The sequence below is a fragment of the Hordeum vulgare genome, chromosome 4H (genome assembly GCF_904849725.1).
Source record: "Hordeum vulgare subsp. vulgare chromosome 4H, MorexV3_pseudomolecules_assembly, whole genome shotgun sequence".
Lineage (NCBI taxonomy): Eukaryota > Viridiplantae > Streptophyta > Magnoliopsida > Poales > Poaceae > Hordeum > Hordeum vulgare.
Window position 1 is genome coordinate 9,442,679 of NC_058521.1, and position 18,031 is coordinate 9,460,709.

The window sequence follows — 18,031 nt, forward strand, 5'->3', positions numbered from 1 at the left end:
CGGTATAAAGGGGTTGTCAATCCCTTCAAGATTGATTGCAAAGTGAGATCGGAAGGCGGAAAGTGCAACGAAGTAAAAGTGTAAGGCTGAAAATATGATGTGAAGTAAACCCAAGGGCCATAGTGTTCACTAGAAGCTTCTCTCAAAATGGCAAATATTACAGTGGGTGAACAAATTACTGTCGAGCAATTGATAGAACCGCGCAAAGTCATGGCGATATCTAAGGCAATGATCATACATATAGGCATCACGTCCGAGACAAATAGACCGATACTTTCTGCATCTACTACTGTTACTCCACACATCGACCGCTATCCAGCATGCATCTAGTGTATTGAGTTCATGACGAACAGAGTAACGCCTTAAACAAGATGACATGATGTAGAGGGATAAACTAAAACCAATGATGAAAACCCCATCTTTTTACCCTTGATGGCAACAACACGATGCATGCCTCGCTACCCCTTCTATCACTGGGTGATGTCACTGCACGGTATGAACCCAAAACCAAGCACTTCTCCCATTGCAAGAATCATAGATCAAGTTGGCCAAACAAAACCCACAACTCGAAGAGAATTACAAGGTTATGAAATCATGCATATAAGAGATCAGAAGAAACTCAAATAAGATTCATAGATAATCTGATCATAAATCCACAATTCATCGGATCTCGACTAACACACCGCAAAAGAAGATTACATCGGATAGATCTCCATGAAGATCATGGAGAACTTTGTATTGAAGATCCAAGAGAGAGAAGAAGCCATCTAGCTACTAGCTATGGACCCGAAGGTCTATGGTGAACTACTCATGCATCATCGGAGAGGTCATGGTGTTGATGAAGAAGCCCTCCATACTCGAATCTCTCCTCCGGCAGGGCACCAGAACGTGTCCCAGATGGGATCTTGCGGAGACAGAAGCTTGCGGCGGCGGAAAAGTATTTTCGTGTGGCTCCTGATTTTTTAGGGATTTTAGGGAATTTATAGGCGAAGGAGCTAGGGCAGAGGAGGCCCAGGGAGCCCACAAGCCTGGGAGGCACGGGCCCCCTGGCCGCGCCATGAGGGCTTGTGGGGTCCCTGGTGACCCTCTGCCTTGGTTCTCAAGTCTCCCGATCGTCTTCTGTTTCGGAAAAAATCTTTTTAGAAGTTTTATTCCGTTTGGACTCCGTTTAAAATCCTCCTCTGAAAAGGGTCAAAAACACGGAAAAAAACAGGAACTGGCACTTGGCACTGAGTTAATAGGTTAGTCCCAAAAAAATTATAAAAGGCATACAAAACATCCAAAGTTTGACAATATAATAGCATGAAACCATAAAAAATTATAGATACGTTGGAGACGTATCAGTGTGCAAAGAAACAACCTACAGTGTCAAGATCAAGTACTGAGGCAGAGTATAAAGCTTTGGCAAATGCAACAGTTGAATCATATGGTTTAAGTCAATGCTCAAGGAGCTTGGGATATGCAACACACCACCTCCATGCCTTTGGTGTGATAACCTTGATGCTACATATCTATCTGCAAATCCTGTTTTCCATGCGCAAACTAAACACATTGAGATTGACTATCACTTTGTGCGAGAAAGAGTTGCTAGCAAAGAGTTGGAAATTCGCTTAGTTTCCTCAAAAGATTAAGTCACAGACGGCTTCACAAAGGCACTGTCCACATGACCATTTGAAGAATTCAAACGAAAACTTACGAAGTTCAGATTAAGGGGAGTGTTAAACCATACGAAGTTCAGATATGAAAGCTCGCTGATAAGGCCAGTTGTACTTGGTTACGTAGTTAGAGATATTTTCAGTTTAAACTTGTGTTTATCTCTTCTATCTCTTCTGTGTATCTCTCTGGTTGTTTTCATCAACCGAATTATGTAGACCTAAACCCCATATCAATACGAATACTGCAGGCCTCTGTGCATAGAGGTTGAGACGCTTCATAAGCTTTACACAAACACGTTCCGTCGACGCCGCCATCAAATATACCAATCTCTTGCTAAGAATAATTCTTTTATATTTGCTCGGTCCAACCCAGAGTCAGCACCGCCCTGTATATTCAGAAGATTCCCGAATATTTCACTCCCAGATATATCAGCAATCATTTTCGCTTCTATCAAATTCATCGGTCCCAATTTGTTCCTGATCTCCTTTGCATATGCACAAGCAAAAAGTGCGTGCTTTATATCTTCACATTCCACGAACACCTAGGACATTGTCTGAAGTAATCACATGATTATTTTCCAATACCACATGTCATGGGAGAACCCCATGTAAAGTTTTGCACGAAAATACTTTAATCTTTGATGATACATCACAATTTTACATAGTCTTCCAAGGTTGGTTTGCAATGGAAGTCTATCAACATTTTATTTCAAACCAAACCCATAATTTCAATCAACATGGTACGCTGATATGACAATAAATAAGCTATTTTTTGTAAATCTCCATGCCACAAAATCCCCCCATACCGTTATGTGATAATGGTATATCTAGGATTCTTGACGCGTTAATTGCCCAGAAATTATCACTTATGAGAGCCTCATCCTATAATCCAGTAACTCGGTTGATCAATTCACTAGTAGAAAAAGGGTTTTTAGCCTCGGTTCGGTTGGACCATTAGTTCAGGTTCTCGAACCGGGACTAATGCTAGCCCTGGTTCGGCCCCGAACCGGGGCTAATGGCCTTCCACGTGGTGGGGCTGGGAGCGAGGGGAGAGGGGTATTAGTCCCGGTTCGTACTACGAACCGGGGCTATTTCATCGCTGTTTTTTTTAGCAATTTTTGGGTTTAGGATTTTGCACTAAATTAAATGGGCTATTTTGCTGCCCCCCTATTTTCTCATTTATTTGTTACATATATATTGCACATCGTTACGAATATATTACATCATCTCATCCGTCGTGCTTTGTCGAACATATTTACAAAATGTAGACACGAGTTACATGCACATATATGCATCTTTTTTACACTATATCATTTCATATCATTTCCGTCGAATGGCAATAGTATTCTAATTGATCATCTAACAACTCATCATCATCTTAATCATATACCAAGTTATCATATGATACACATAAAATAAAACAGAGATACATCGTAATATATAGTCATCATATATGCATTCATCCTAATCGATCATGTCAAGTAATAACATAAACCAAAATAGCTTGTCTCTCATAAGACCTAGTCCTCGCTCTTAGATATAATGTCATAAAACAGAATAACACATATGTCTCCATGATGAATCACAGAGATCCAACGGTCTCCAGCTTGTGGCTTGCGGACCTTCTTTATTTCTCTTCATGCTTCAATTTAGAGCCTTTTTTATCTTGATTTGAGGTTACTCGAGTATGGAGCATCGAACTCAGTCCTCAGCGGGCTTCTAATTTTCATTTGACCTTCTGGGTGCATCAACAAAGGCACCTAGTTAGAAATGTAATCAAAACCATTTATGCAATAGTAGAGCGTACTTAATTAGGAAACTCTTACCAAGACATTTCGGCGAATGTCATCCGGCCTCAACGTATGCACTAGTGGCATGTAAAATGAATAATTTTGGCCAATTTCAAAATTATATGGGAAGGTATCCCTAGAAACCAGAACACCAGCAACAAGAAAGTGGAGAAGAACATCCTTCTCCTCCCAAGTTAGATGTGATCCATACGTGTAGTGTGTCGTGTCAATTAATTTCCGTAATTCAGTCGAAGCAACGAAATAAGTTGTAAATTATAATTTAATAAATTTAGTATATAGATAAACACCAACTATTTCTAAATATAAATGCAAATTACTTGACAAATATGGTTGAGAAACTCACATGGAGGTAAAACAAGAAGCATATCATCGACAACCACCCAAATTTTATAATAATTTAATGTTTCAAAAATACTTAGAAATTTTGTAAATGTCCATAAGATATGACTATAACTTGTTAAAACATCAAATTCAATTTTGTAATAGTACACCTTGAGCTCTAAACAGTTCCACACAATATGGGCATTATATAAACCATTCAGAACGACCACACATGTGCTACAATCATTCAAAGGACAATTTCATGATCCACTATCGGTCCGGCAACTAATTATTCTCTTCAGCCTAAGAGTCCATACACCTGCAAACTTAATTATGGTATTAAACACGACTGGATGTTGCGTACGCATCCAGTACAATCCTAGTCTAAAATTTTTGTACCACTTATTTATCTTCCTTGTTAATGACAAGTCCATGACGATTTTCAATCATCTTGTCATGTGTTACTCTAGTTAGTAGGTTGCATCCCGACGAGTGATGACATCCTCCGCCACTCAAGCCGGTGTCCAAACTAAGAAGTTAGAGCATCCCTTTTCATCGACCTATAGGGAGTTTCTTCATATTACGATGGTGAGCTGCTGGTCTAATAGCATCTCGACGTTTCCACGTCCCTAAGCACAATGTGTTGTTGTTGTTGTATAACATGTAACATGAGACAATTACTTAGTACAGTAGTAACTATGCCCAATAACTACGAACCTGCAACGTGTGGCCAAAGTTTTCAATTGTTCAATTTTCAGGGCATATCACTCGTTATTCGGTGAAATTAATGGTCATTTCTTATTGGAAGTATATATTTCAAGTGTTCCTAAATATTCTTATAATTTTTTACAATATTCACAAGATATGTGTATAACTGGCTAAAAACTTCAAATTCAATAGGGAAATAAATAGAGAGAGAAACAGGTTGACACCAACTATTTCTAAATATAAATGCAAATTACTTGACAAATATGGTTCAGAAACTCACATGGAGGTAAAATAGGAAGCATATCATCGACAACCACCCAAGTGTCAATGTTGTATGACATATTATCTTCAGGACGAAGATCGAAGGTGATTTCCCTACCCTCCTGAAATCCATATGTCTTGCAAAAATCTTCCCATTTTGGGCACCCAAATTCTGTTTGAAAAACTGAATTAAATACTTGGATATCAAATGTGTGACCATGTATAGTCCTGAGGTTAGCGCTCATTGTCTCAATTCTCTCGTGGTCTTCGAAACCGAGCCTCTCCAACACATATATTCTTGCATGGCAAGGGAGGTACATATCTCCATTCTCATCAAGCTTCATGCTGAAGAACCTATCGTCTCGCAGGTGAGGCGTGTCGCACATACCCCGATAGTCGCCGCAATATTCACACTCCCAATATCCATCTTCAGACATTTCCTGTTTTAATGTGGTAAATGTGTGTAAACAACAATCGTGATACTATATATATCGAAAGAATTGAACATCTATCTATCTATATATATATAAACATAGCTAGCTAGGCCACTCGGACATTCGGACAAAACTTAGCACAATTTAACAAGCAAAAGTGAGAAACTAACTACTGTTTTATGCATTATACTAACACCAACAAAAGGATGATTTTTGTAGGTTGGTGAAATATGTATGTGCCCTTTTTCCTCTCCAAAGTTTAAATGAGTTGTTTGAAACCATTGGTTGTCTAATTCAAACCTAATGTGCCTACTTACATGAAATTTGCAAACATGATTTTTTTCCTTCTTTCTAGTTAGCCCATCAAAAGATCTTCAACAAACATATATATCTTGATTTTCCTATTAACATATGCATCTCAATTTCCATTATTTCAATTTGTTCTAGCTTAACCGATGACCCAAATCTAAATGGCACCAGCCTTAGGGTGCTAGAGCGGGAGGGGAGGGGGCGGCGACGCCTGGAGGGAGTGGGCTTACCGGAGCGGGATGGGGAGCGAGGGGGCCGACCGGCTTACCGGAGCGGGAAAGGGGAAGGGGGCTTACTGCGGGAGGGAAGGGGGTGGCGACGACGGCGAGGGAGGCGGCGGCGACAACGATGACATTGACAGCGAGGGAGGCGGCAACGGGAGGAGCGCGGATACGGTGACGGCGTCGGGGAAGAGTCGGCGTCGATCGAGGGTTCGTGTCCGCATCGCGCGCAAGAGGAGGAAGAAGATGGAAACCACGATTTGGACATCACAAATTTCCAACTACCGCCTATATAGGCGGAGCTTTGGTCCCGGTTCGTGGCTCGAACCGGGACTAAAGACCCCCTTTAGTCCCGGGTCGAGCCACGACCAGGGACTAAAGACCCCTTTTAGTCCCGGGTCGTGGCTCGACTCGTGACTAAAGGTGGTCTTTATGCCCGGTTCGAGCCACGACCCGGGATTAAATACCTTGGGCTGGCGGCATTCCAAAGTTTAGTCCCACCTCGCTTGTCGAGAGGAACTGTGACTAGTTTATAAACACCGATGTCCCAACCGTGTCGAGCTCCTCTCTAAAGTGGCTTATAGGCCTAAATGCATAGTAAATTTAAAAATTAAAAATATATTTGAAATTATAAACAAAATTCAACCTAAATTCAAAGTGAGGTCACTTTGAAAAGTGATGTCACTTTGAATTTAGGTTGAATTTTCTTTATAAATTCTCATGTAGTTTCATTTTTTCCATTATTTTTGTTTTGTTCTTTGCTTTATTTATTTTGTTTTTTTCTACTTATAGCTAAATATTTAGTTTTTAAATTTGAATTCTTTAAAATTTGTGTATAACTTTACTTTCATTTTTTTCTTCTATTTTAGTTTTCTATTAAAGATTTTAACCAAAAAAAATTATGAAAATTCTTTTTAGTTGATTTTTTGTTTATTTTTAGTTAATGTTTTATTTGATTTTTTTAACAAATAAGCACTTTGATAATTTTAATCGATTATTTTTTCGTGCATTTACTTTATTTTTTGAGCTAGTTGACCCTCGACCAAAAACCCTTTTTCTACTAGTGATTCTGAAACTATACTCAACATGGAGTCACAATTCTTCCAGATGGGCCGTTCGAAATCCATATGCTATCCCAACCTTTTATTTGAGTCCCGTCGCCCCACACACCAAATGGAGCCCCCTATTAAACATTTGAACTTCTGCCAGAATACTTTGCCATGTAAAAGAACCTCCACTTTTCATCCTTGCATTCAATTGCCGTCTGGATAACATTTGGATCTCGGCACTCTAGCACACACAGACTACAGGTTGCATAACAAGCGCCATAACTCTTGCCCACTTTATTGATTATTATTTTTAGGCAAACTAGGGAAACTTTATTAACCCGTCACAATCTTTACAGGGATGAAATAAAGTTCTCTCGGTTGGCCTAACCAAACATGGCGATCATCACCGAGAGAGAGAGAGCATGTTTTGCTAGATTGTGAGCTCTCTTATTGGAACTCCTAAACTCATGAACGAAATTATAGGATTGAAAATTCGAAGAATGATCTATGATTTCATGTAACACTGCTCCATAGCCAGTTGAGCTTCCCTTCCGAAGTTCATCAGCCACCAGCTTGCAATCTGATGCAACGTGAATACGTCGTACATATAGGTCGTCCGAGAGTGCCAATGCTTCTCTGATTGCCATCGCTTCCAACTTTGGCGGATCAGTGATGTACCCGAAAGACCGAGCGGACGCCCCTAGGAAATTGCCTTCGCGGTCCGAGCACACAACTGCAATAGATCCAAACCTGCCCCTGGTTGACACCACAACGTCGACATTGAGTTTAGCACACCCATCCACCGGTGGTATCCATTGGAAGGGTTTAGGAGCACAAGGGGCCATCGGCTCGCGATGATTATTGTGGCTGACCTCTAGTTCTGACAAAAAAGAAGTTATGAATCCATGTGTCGCATGTGGAGACTAAAAAATATCCTCATATATTGCCTTTCGTCTAGCGCCCCAGATCGCCCAGGAGGTAACCGCCAAGCGAACAAAATCATTATCGTTAAAGATTTTATGGAGAGCAAAGAGCCATTGCTTTGGATCATCTTGCTGATTTGCACTGATTTTCTCGACCAGTTCCTCGGGCACTAGGGCCCAAATACTCCTTGACATAGTGCAGGTGAGAAGGGCATGTCTCCAGCTATCTCTCGCTCCACACAGCTGGCAAGAATCAACATCCGCCATGTGCTTGTGGTGCAGCCCATTTACATAGATTGTCGTGCTAAACGCCATACAAACATGCTGAGTTTAGAGGGGACTCGAATGTGCCATACTGCGCTCCAGTTCGTGTTCTCTTCGATGGATGAGGTTCCATCTACCCCATGCAGCCATGGTTCCCGACTCAGCTTAGTCCTTAATATCATTTTGTCAGACGATCTCATAGTAAACTTGCCCTTGAAATCTTCATGCCAGGCCCAGAAGTTTGCCACTCTGCGTGTACATAATGAAAATTTCAAAATCTCATTGGCATCAAAAGGAGTGAACACTTGCCGGATCAAGCCTTCATTCCATGATGCAGTTGTGACACAGATCAAATCAGAGACTTTCTTCGGAGGGGCACATATTAGGGAAGTGATAGGGCGTTTGAAACTATCCCTCGGAATCCACTTCTGACGCCATATGTTTGTTTGTTTCCTGTCACCAATTCTTTTGACAATGCCTTGTGTCAACATATTCCACCCATCTAGTATCGCACGCCAAATCTGAGAGGGATGAGCCCCCAACTCAGCTTCCAAGAGGGAACACTCGGGGAAGTAAAACAACCTTCAACACCCTGGCGCTTAATGAAGCTTCGTCTGTCAGAACACACCATGCTTGTCTAGCCAGAAGGGCTAGGTTGAAGATTTCCATATCACGAAAACCTAATCCGCCCAGGTGTTTTGGCATTGTCATCGTGTCCCAAGCCACCCAACTAGGCTTTCTCCCAAGCCACCCAACTAGGCTTTCTTTTATCCTGCTTACTAGCCCACCAAAATTGTCTAATGATAGAGACGATGCTCTAACATAGTCCACTTTATTGATTAATAGTAATGTTTCACTTTTTGAGAGATCTTTACCTTCTTTACCTACTAATAAAGCAAATAGTGCTTCTTCCGTACGTCATCCAAATTGCCCTTAAAGTTGACTAAAACTACCCACCAATGCCACCTATAAGTCATAAAAAACGTTTCAATCAGGAAAATCTTCAGACTGGGCCGGCCCATGTAGGCACCTCCTATATTACGCTCTGGGCGTTGGAAAAAGATGCATCACACCTATTTGGGTCGGCCCATGCGTGGGCGCCTGTTTTTTCAGTTTAGTTTTTTATTTTTATTTTCAGTTCCATTTTGTTTTTCTACTTTAAATAATTTAGAACTTCAAACAACTTCTCTCAATTTTAAGAAACTGAGAATTTCGAAATAAAATATTCAAAAAACATTTTTTTTGAGAATTCAAAAACTACTCAGGAGTTTTGAAAAATGTTTGCATATAAAAAAATGTTTAAACTTTGAGAAAATATCCATAAAATAAAAAAGTCAACGATTTTAAACAAAAGTCCGTGTAAAAATCTTTAAAACAGTTCGTGCCTCTGTTTGTAGTCCCATTTTTTATTTTCATTTTTTGTTCCATTTTTTAGTTTAAATAATTTAGAACTTTGAAAAACATTGGCAATTTATAAAACTGAGAATTTTGTAAAAATCTTAAAAACAGTTCGTGCCTCTGTTTTTAGTCTCATTTTTTATTTTCATTTTCCTGTTCCATTTTTTAGTTTAAATAATTTATAAGTTTGAAAAACATTGGCAATTTATAAAACTGGGAATTTTGAAATAAAAGTTTGAAAAAAATAAAATGTTTGTGAATTCAAAAAATGCTCAGGATTTTTGTAAAAATATTCGCATATTCAGAAAAAATCTTCATAATTTTGAGAACAAGGTTGGTGAAAACAATAAAAGTCCAGGATTTTGAAAAAAAGTTTGTGTGTTATTTTTTGAGTGCAATTGAAAAAAATGTTTGCTAATTCAAAAAATGTTCATGCATTTCAAGAAATGTCCTAAAATTTTAAAGACATAATATGATCAGCATCATTGGAGATTATAATTTTTTTTCTCTCGTTGCAATGCACGGGTCCTTTTGCTAGTAATAATAATGTTTCATCGGTACAAGGTTTTGGTCACGGGGTATACCCAACCAGATTGTAAGTTTTCTAGAAAAGAAAAAGGACCACCTAACAAAAAGGACTATCAAAGCCAGGGCAAAACCCACTAGCAGCCCAAATGCCCTGCCGCAGCCCGGCCCTGCGAAAAGCCCAAACGTTCTGCGCCTGGGGTGGGGTTTTTGTGCAGTTAAAACCAGACCTACGCCCCCCTTCCGCATTGCGTGCGCACTCGCAGTCGAACGGCCTCACCACCCCGCTCCTCCCTCCTCTCGCCCACGCCCGCCACCACCACCGAGGAAGCTGCGATGGCGGACGGCGACACGGGCGCACCCGCGGCGGGCGGGGCGGCGCAGGACGACGCGCCCGAGTCGCCGCAGGAGCCGGAGGCGTCGGGCGAGCAGACCGCCCCCGATCACCACGCTCCGGTGGCTTCCGAAGAGGAGGAAGGAAGCGCCACCGGAGCGGTCGAGGGGGGGCAGGACGACGCGACCGAGACGGAGGAGGACGGCGACGCCATGGAGGACGACGTGGACGAGGAGGATGAGGAGGAAGGGGACGTGGAGGAGGAGGAGGAAGACGAGGAGGACGCCCCGACGCACCTGCCGTTCGCGCCCGCGGAGGAAGAGGTACGCGGCCTCGCATCCCCACCCATCTCCCCCCGCCTCGCGTCCCCTCTGCTGCGGCGCGACGAGGGTTTTTGCGTCGCTCGCGTGGTTTCCATTTCCCTCGCTCTCGCGAGCATTCCGTCGAGCAGTTGGTGCGCGCTTCGAGTGCGACCGCTGCGGTTAGGAAAACCAAGCGATTCCATGTTGTGAGTGAGCGGGGACGTGCCATGTTGTGCTCGATGAACATACTAGATGCTGGTTGATTTTGTCCTCCATCCATGGGGCAGAGGGTGAATTCATGGGGAACATCCATCTCGCGTTTTCTTTGCTATTGTGATTTGTGCAAATGGGCCACGGAATTTGCGTTTACTGCTGAGAAGTACTGTTATGTTTACATGCCCAAATCTGCTACTGAGAATATGGCACTCGAATGTGCTCCCTACATGGTTATTACAACTGGAGTTTAATTACTAAGCAACTGCTTATCGTGAACATGATGCTTTAATGTACATAGTTTTCACAGTTGGTGTTCACTTACCCTGTTTAATTGCTTTGTCATCAATATTTTCATTTCGCTGCCTTGTCAGGGAGACATAAATAGTTGCCAAACATGCTCCCTTGGAATTATAGTAATATCGTGTTGTCTTAATGTTCAGTCTTCTGGTTGTAATTATCTGCAGTCATTTGAGGAGATAACTACAGTTGATCCAAGCTATACTATCTCTCTTGTAAGGCAGTTAATACCTAAGGGATCCAGTGTGGAGAAACAGTTCAGGTGAGTGGTACTTGCAGATTTTTTTCCCATCAAGTTTGTTTAGAGATGAAGGCTGTTAGTAAAACGACCTGGCTGTCCTAATAATGTCTACCTCATGCAAACAGTGACAAGCAAAGTGCCAATTCTGATGACGGGGATTCAACGCAACCTGATACCGCGGATTCTTCTGAGAGAAGTGACAAGCAGGGTCTTCCAGAAGAAAAGAGTGTCAGCCCTAAGGATCAGTTGGAAGAGTGTGGTTGTATTCTGTGGGATCTTGCGGCTAGTAAACCTCAAGCAAAACTTATGGTAATTATCTGCATCATTCTCTTGTATAATGATGTATTTCTTCTATAGGTTTGTCATAATGGAAGGCGGACCGTTTTGCTATATGAAACTTGTTTATTGCTGCTCAATTTTGTACTGAACAAGATACTAGCAAGCAGGAAGTGTGAGGGATTTTGATTGCCTTATCTGCACTGGCTTTAGACATTGTTTGGATATCCTGGGTTTTAATACGATGTGGTTGGCTTGTTAGATCAATTAGGAGTACATAAGCAAAATTGAAGGTGGATAATTGTAATTGTTTCATTCTTTTAGTTTTGTAGCTCCTTTGTGCTTATCTTTTATCTTCCTGGCCCTGAATTTTGGTTCTGTATCAGTTTATTGTAGCAAATTCTTTAGTATAATTTGTGAACCATATAAATTTGAGCTGGTGATAGATACCTGTAGTGTGAATGCTTATGTCATAATAACATGCTAATTCTAACAAACATTTTAAATGGAAGAATGGCCAGGTTGCAGTAAGTCAAAAGTATTTCTCCTAAATCCTAATTGATCTAACAGCAAATCAAGTGTTCAAAGGGACTACAAAAGGAAATTAAGGATAATAATCAGAATTATCCACCTTCCTTTATACCTTAGTAATTGTGCATCTTCTGCTGCTAACAACATATATATATATATATATATATATTTAACCCTTGTAGATTAATAACCTTGTGATTGAAGTGCTTTTGGAAAACCTTCATACGGCAAATTCTTCTAGGGTGAAGGTGAAATGAAATTTTCCTCTACTCCTACCTTCTCTCTTTTTGCTAAGCATGTATTAAAGTATCTTGTTTCTTTGAATCTATTGTCCCTGCAGGAAATTTGTCTTGGAATCATGGGAAACTTATTGTGTCATGAATCTCTAGTACCTGCAATCTCTTTGAAAGAAGGTTTAATTGGAACTGTTGTGGAGCAACTGTTTCTAGATGATAGCAATTGCCTTTCTGAAACATTCAGGTTCGGTATCTTTGGGATTAAGTTTTTTTTTTGCCGGACTAAGTTATTATTTAGAACCAATTTCTTTATTTTTTATTTATCAACCGTTTGACAAGCTGTTTATTATTCTAGCATTGCAAGATATTTCATCCTGTGAAATTGGAGTCTTATCATGTGAAATAGGTCTTGGCAGTTTAGCTCAGCACACACACGATTACCATGTTGATATATTATTTATATTCTTGAATTTGTGCATTCTGTATTGGTCAGATACCCATTCGATTTTACCACTTAACTATGCAAATGCCCACATGCAAAACTACACATCCTTACATCACATGTTAGTATGTTACATGCATATATACCTACATTTGGACATACCCAATCAATCACAAGTTGTTGAACTTGTGGAAAAATGCTTGAACGTACATTACTTCTGCAAAAATATAACCATTTTCAAATGTGTTAGTAGGTTATGTACTTATGTTATTAATCATTTGGGGGGATAGGAGCTAAGTAAATTTAGGTTTTGTTTTTCTTGAAAATTTAATTTTCTATAGGCAATGTTCAGAACTTGGAGAAGCTGCTTTCTAGTTGTTCTGAGTTGTAGACAATGAGAACTGAGAAGTTCCATCTATGGTCTGTTTTTTTTTTTGTTGCTTATTTTGACTTGTGTTGCTGTCTGTAAATTTTTTTCTTACACCCCGAAATAGTCGGAATGAGCATCATTGCTAAATTTCATCAGTGGTGCATCCTCACACGGTTTATCTTTGACAGGTTGTTGGCTGCCGTTCTTCGGTCCAGAGCATTTGTTTCTTGGGCTCAAGCTCTTTTACCTGATGAGATTCTTTCACGTATTCTGGGGATAGTTGGGAACACAAACAACTCTACATTACTTGAAATGGTATTGTACTGAATTTGTATGTGCAATTTGTTGTGACTAATCCGTAAAGTTGGTCCTCACAACTTTTGTGACTTCTGTTCTTTTTAAATTGAATTTTGACATATATGGACACATTATATTTCTTTTCTAAGACTTGTATAATTTTTTTTGTTTTAACCCTCTTAGCTCATTCTTCTATACGCGATGGTTAGGCATGTGTGTTTGCCTGCTTAATTCTTTTATCAGTTCACCATATCCTGAGGTAGTTTCAAGAAGGTCGATATCGAATAGTTTCTATGGACTGTTTTATCTTCCCACTTCTTAGTTGTATGGTCCAGTATTACTCATTGCTACCATATCCAGGTTATTCGAACAATGTAGAATTATCCTTGTTCAGAATGAGGTCCTGTTTTTTTCCATGGCAATTGCTTGGTTCTCTTCTGTGAAAATTCTTCTCTTAGGAGAATATCTGAAAATTTCTTGACTGCATTTTGTTAACAGTGGATACTCTTGAGAAACATGTGACTGGAAATTGCAATTTTATCAAACTTTTAGCTACTCTTATCGTCTTTGAACTAGCATTTATTTGCTTATCGTTCTACAATAACTTTTATAGCAGTGAAAGCCTTTATTTTCCTACAATTGTACTGTAAAACTATTGTTGCCTATTGTTATATGTAATATGATTCGATTGAAATTGTCAGCCCAGCCGAACTATCACATCTACTTTCGTCTTATTATACTATGGTTCAGCTGAAAAATCCCCATCCTTTATATTTGCATGTGTTCAACTGTTTGGTTATTTCTTATGTGAATTACTGGTTACAGATCATTGATTTCATGTCAACTGTCATTGATAATCGAGATGTGATTGCTATGCTTATCCAGCCCTTGCTTAAACTGGGTTTAGTTGACCGTGTTATTGGGTTACTAACAACTGAGATTAAAAGATCACCGGATGAGAAGCTAGACAGGTATGTTGAACTAACTTGAAATTCGGCAAGATTTTCATTTTATATAAGTTATCTGTTACAGATTTTGAACTATTGTCATTCAAGGTATCATGGAAGCTTCTCCTATGTACTCCCTCCATTCCAAAATACAATGTGTATTAATTTTGGGAAAAGTCAAACTTATCTAGGTTTGACCAAATTTATAGAGCAAATCATCTATAACTAAAATGCCTAAGCCATATCATTAGATTCATCATGAAATATATTTTTATTTGATACTATAGTTGTTGATTCAGTTTTCTATAAACTTGGTCAAACAGGAGTATTTGGTAAATTTTCTGTATTTTAAGAGTTAAGAATTGTCAATTGTCAAATCTAATGAAGCTCATCAACCTTGATCCATTTGCCTCTGTAATCTGTTTAAGTTGGGCCTCTTCGATTTACAGGATTCTGAAATGGCAGCAATAGGTAAAATAGATTTCAGTATTGTTCCATCTTCAGTCATACTCCTTCTGTCCCAAAAAGCTTGTCTTAGATTTGTCTAGATACATCCGCATGTAAGATAATGTTAGATACATCCGTATGTAAGATAAATCTAAGATATGTTTTTTGGGACGGAGGTAATATAGGATTGTATGTCTCATGAATTTGCACCCAAGGTTGTTTGGTTACACCATAGGATCTTTACAAGAGGTTGGAGTCAATGGAAATTCTCCTACGAAATATAGTGCAAAGAAATCCTTAGGAAATATTCCTCTGGATTGGTCAATCATACGTATAAAATCACAGGAAAAACACCTAAGGTCCTGTTTGGATATGTCAGCCGCTGTGGATTGGTCAGTCATACGTATAAAATATTTCTCTGGATTGGTCAGTCATACGTATAAAATATTTCTCTAGAGATTTATGGCATTCAGTTCGTTTATGGGCTGAATGCTGAAGCTTCCAAAACAGTTGTGTAAGCAACCCTCAAGGATTTGAATCCTCCATAGTCCCGTTTAAAGCCGTTGTTTCAAAGAGATCCTTAAAGCTTCATAGAATATTTGTAATATTTCATGCCTTCTAGGCAAAGTTAGGTCCTTAACCTGTCTTCTGAGATGCGGTCATTTGTTGGTCTGAGCATTATATATTTCTTACATTCCCACTTCCTAGTTTTAATTTAGTAGGACCGTAGCTGCATTTCTCTGTCACTGCGATAACCCTTCTTAGTTTTTGAATTTTGAATTAACAACCTGTGACAGTAATGGATTCACCTTACCTTTTACTTAACACGTTTCAGATTGGAATCTCTTAAATCGATCCTTCACTTCATGGAAGAATTATCAGCCATACACTGTGTTTCAAAGGCAATGACTTCGAATGACCGGCTGATTAAAGTGCTAGTTAACATGATCAAGTCGCCTGATAAAGTTGAGGTGAGCAATGTTGCCACAGCTACCATTTCATATATTTGTTCATCAGCCCAGTCGAATTCTGGTTTCATACATTTTGGAAGAAATGCATTATGTTGTTGCCTCCTTGGTACTGAATTGTTAGCATGACCAACTCATAACTCTTAACAAGCAAGCAGTTCCGATTTTTCGGTTGTCAGTAAATCATGATTATTTTTTTCCGGAAATTTGGAGAAACATTCCTTGCCTCTTCCATTTGTACATTTGGCAAACTTCACTTGAAAGATCTGTAGATTCAGATGTAGGTATGCAAGTCAAGCATGGTAATTGTATTCTTATTCACAAACTCTTCTTCAGGTTGCAAGGTATTGTGCTTCGGTGGTGATCGTAATATCAAATATTTTGACAGATGGAAAGCATTTGGTGCCTATGATATCCCATGGTAGGCACATTTTTTCTTAGCACTTATTGTATTTTCTAAACAACTGTCGTATTTGCTAAGCAGTGCACTGCACGACTTGAAATCATGTTACCGTTTAGTTTTAGTGCCATTACAGTGATCCAGTCTGTCAATTGTTTCAGATTTACCGTTCCTGGAGGGCCTACTTGAAGTTCTACCAGAGGTCTCTGAGGATGACCAAGGTCGATATGCACTTTGGAGTATCTTATCACGTATTCTGGCACAAGTGCAAGGAACCGAGTTGAACTCCTCGTCCCTCGACCAGTTTGCGTCTCTGTTCTCAGGCAAGTTCAGCCTCATCGAAGATGACCTCGACAGTCATGTGGTTGATGAAGAGAAGTTAACACCTGAGGATGCTCTCGTGAAGGGATGGACATCGAGATGTGTATCCTTTAAAACAGTATATACAATTTGTCCTTCATAGAAATCTAGATCTCTTACAAACTAACATGGTGGGATACATCTCGGCAGCAGCAATCACATTGATTTTCCTATGCTACAAAATATCTGCAACAGCTCGTGGCAATCTCCTTCTTCATGGAGAGATGGATCGAGGAGAAGTCCTCCCAGGGCAACGAAGACGACGCTCCACCGACTGGAGACTCCATCGACAATGCTCGGGAGGTGCTGAGCTACTGCCAGAAGGCGCTCTGCTAACCGGAAACTCCACTCCACTGACAAGCTTTGCTGTGGTTTGTAATCAACCAACGCTGCTGACCTGAGAGAATGCGGTATGTTAGCCGCTGTGATTTTGGAACCGCGGGAGTCGGTTATAACCTACTGTTGTTTTAGACTACGGCAACCTGTAAAGAAAATCGACGAATGGAGATTAAGTAGGGGCATGGGTGGGGATATAATATACGAGTTTTGGGCGTGGATGGGGATACATTTTCTTTTGGGGATGTTCGATTGCCAAGTTTGATAAATTGCAAATTTGGTCTGAAGTTTTTCCTTGTATGGGTGAGAAGTATTTCTGTCATCCGAATTGATATGTAAGCCTGAGACATGGATGCAGATATGGTTTTCGTTGTTATGTTTGAATGTTAGTTTTCTTACCTGCACTGGCTTTCACTGCAATGAAATCGCCCGCCATCGCTATTGTAAAGGCACAAGGGCAGCGACTATCATCATACCATGCAAAGTAAGCTAGACGATGAATTTCCCATGAACAACCAAAGGAGATTTCTGTCAGAAAGCAAGATTGTCATCTCAAAAGCAACAAAGTAGAAGTTAGGGCTTGTTTCATTCAAAGGAATTCCATAGGATTTTAGAAGATTAGGAATCCTATTTTTAGAGGATTAGAATCCTATAGGATTTTTTTCCTAACAAACCATTCGTACAGCATCCACTCCAATCTTTTGCAAAAATCCTTTGTTTTTCCTGTGATATAATCGAACAAACTCAAATTCCATAGGATTCAAAGGAGCATGGCATTATAATACTGTTTTTTTAGGCAATTCAATGAAGTTTTATTAAGCCGTCACAACATTTACAGGGACGGAAGGAATGTTTCCGGGATGGGCTAACCAGATATGTCTGCCACCATCGAAATTAAGTGCATGCTTTACTAAATTATGAGGTTCAAAATTTGAACTCCTACATTCGTGAACTATCTTACCAAAACCGAAAGAAAGAGAATGCTTGATGATCTCCTCGGTTATTGCACCATAGCCTTTCATATTGCGCTTATGTATGCCGCCGACCACCACCCTACAATCCGACGCTACATGAATCCTCTGAATATAAACTATAAAGATCATCCACAAGAGCCAACGCTTCTCGTCGAGTGTCCTAGGGTCTGAGACAAAC

The 18,031-nt window shown here is 40.0% G+C and overlaps 1 protein-coding gene across 1 annotated transcript; it reads left to right on the forward strand.

Moving 5' to 3' along the window:
* Positions 1-10,215: 10,215 nt before the first annotated feature.
* Positions 10,216-17,277, forward strand: LOC123450172 (protein SAAL1). The gene is made up of 11 exons (XM_045127556.1): positions 10,216-10,536; positions 11,196-11,290; positions 11,395-11,578; positions 12,259-12,324; positions 12,417-12,556; positions 13,313-13,439; positions 14,247-14,392; positions 15,651-15,786; positions 16,120-16,204; positions 16,345-16,607; positions 16,739-17,277. Exons 1-11 carry the CDS (start codon positions 10,216-10,218, stop codon positions 16,877-16,879), a joined length of 1,704 nt encoding a protein of 567 aa, XP_044983491.1. The 3' UTR covers positions 16,880-17,277.
* The last annotated feature ends 754 nt before the right edge of the window (positions 17,278-18,031 follow it).

Excerpts from the sequence above, each read along its gene's own strand:
- LOC123450172 (XM_045127556.1), top strand. The coding sequence starts at position 10,216 with ATGGCGGACGGCGACACGGGCGCACCCGCGGCGGGCGGGGCGGCGCAG. Across the intron at positions 16,205-16,344 it reads GGTGCCTATGATATCCCATG|ATTTACCGTTCCTGGAGGGC; the intron begins GTAGGCACATTT and ends CAATTGTTTCAG. Across the intron at positions 16,608-16,738 it reads AGGGATGGACATCGAGATGT|CTCGTGGCAATCTCCTTCTT; the intron begins GTATCCTTTAAA and ends TATCTGCAACAG.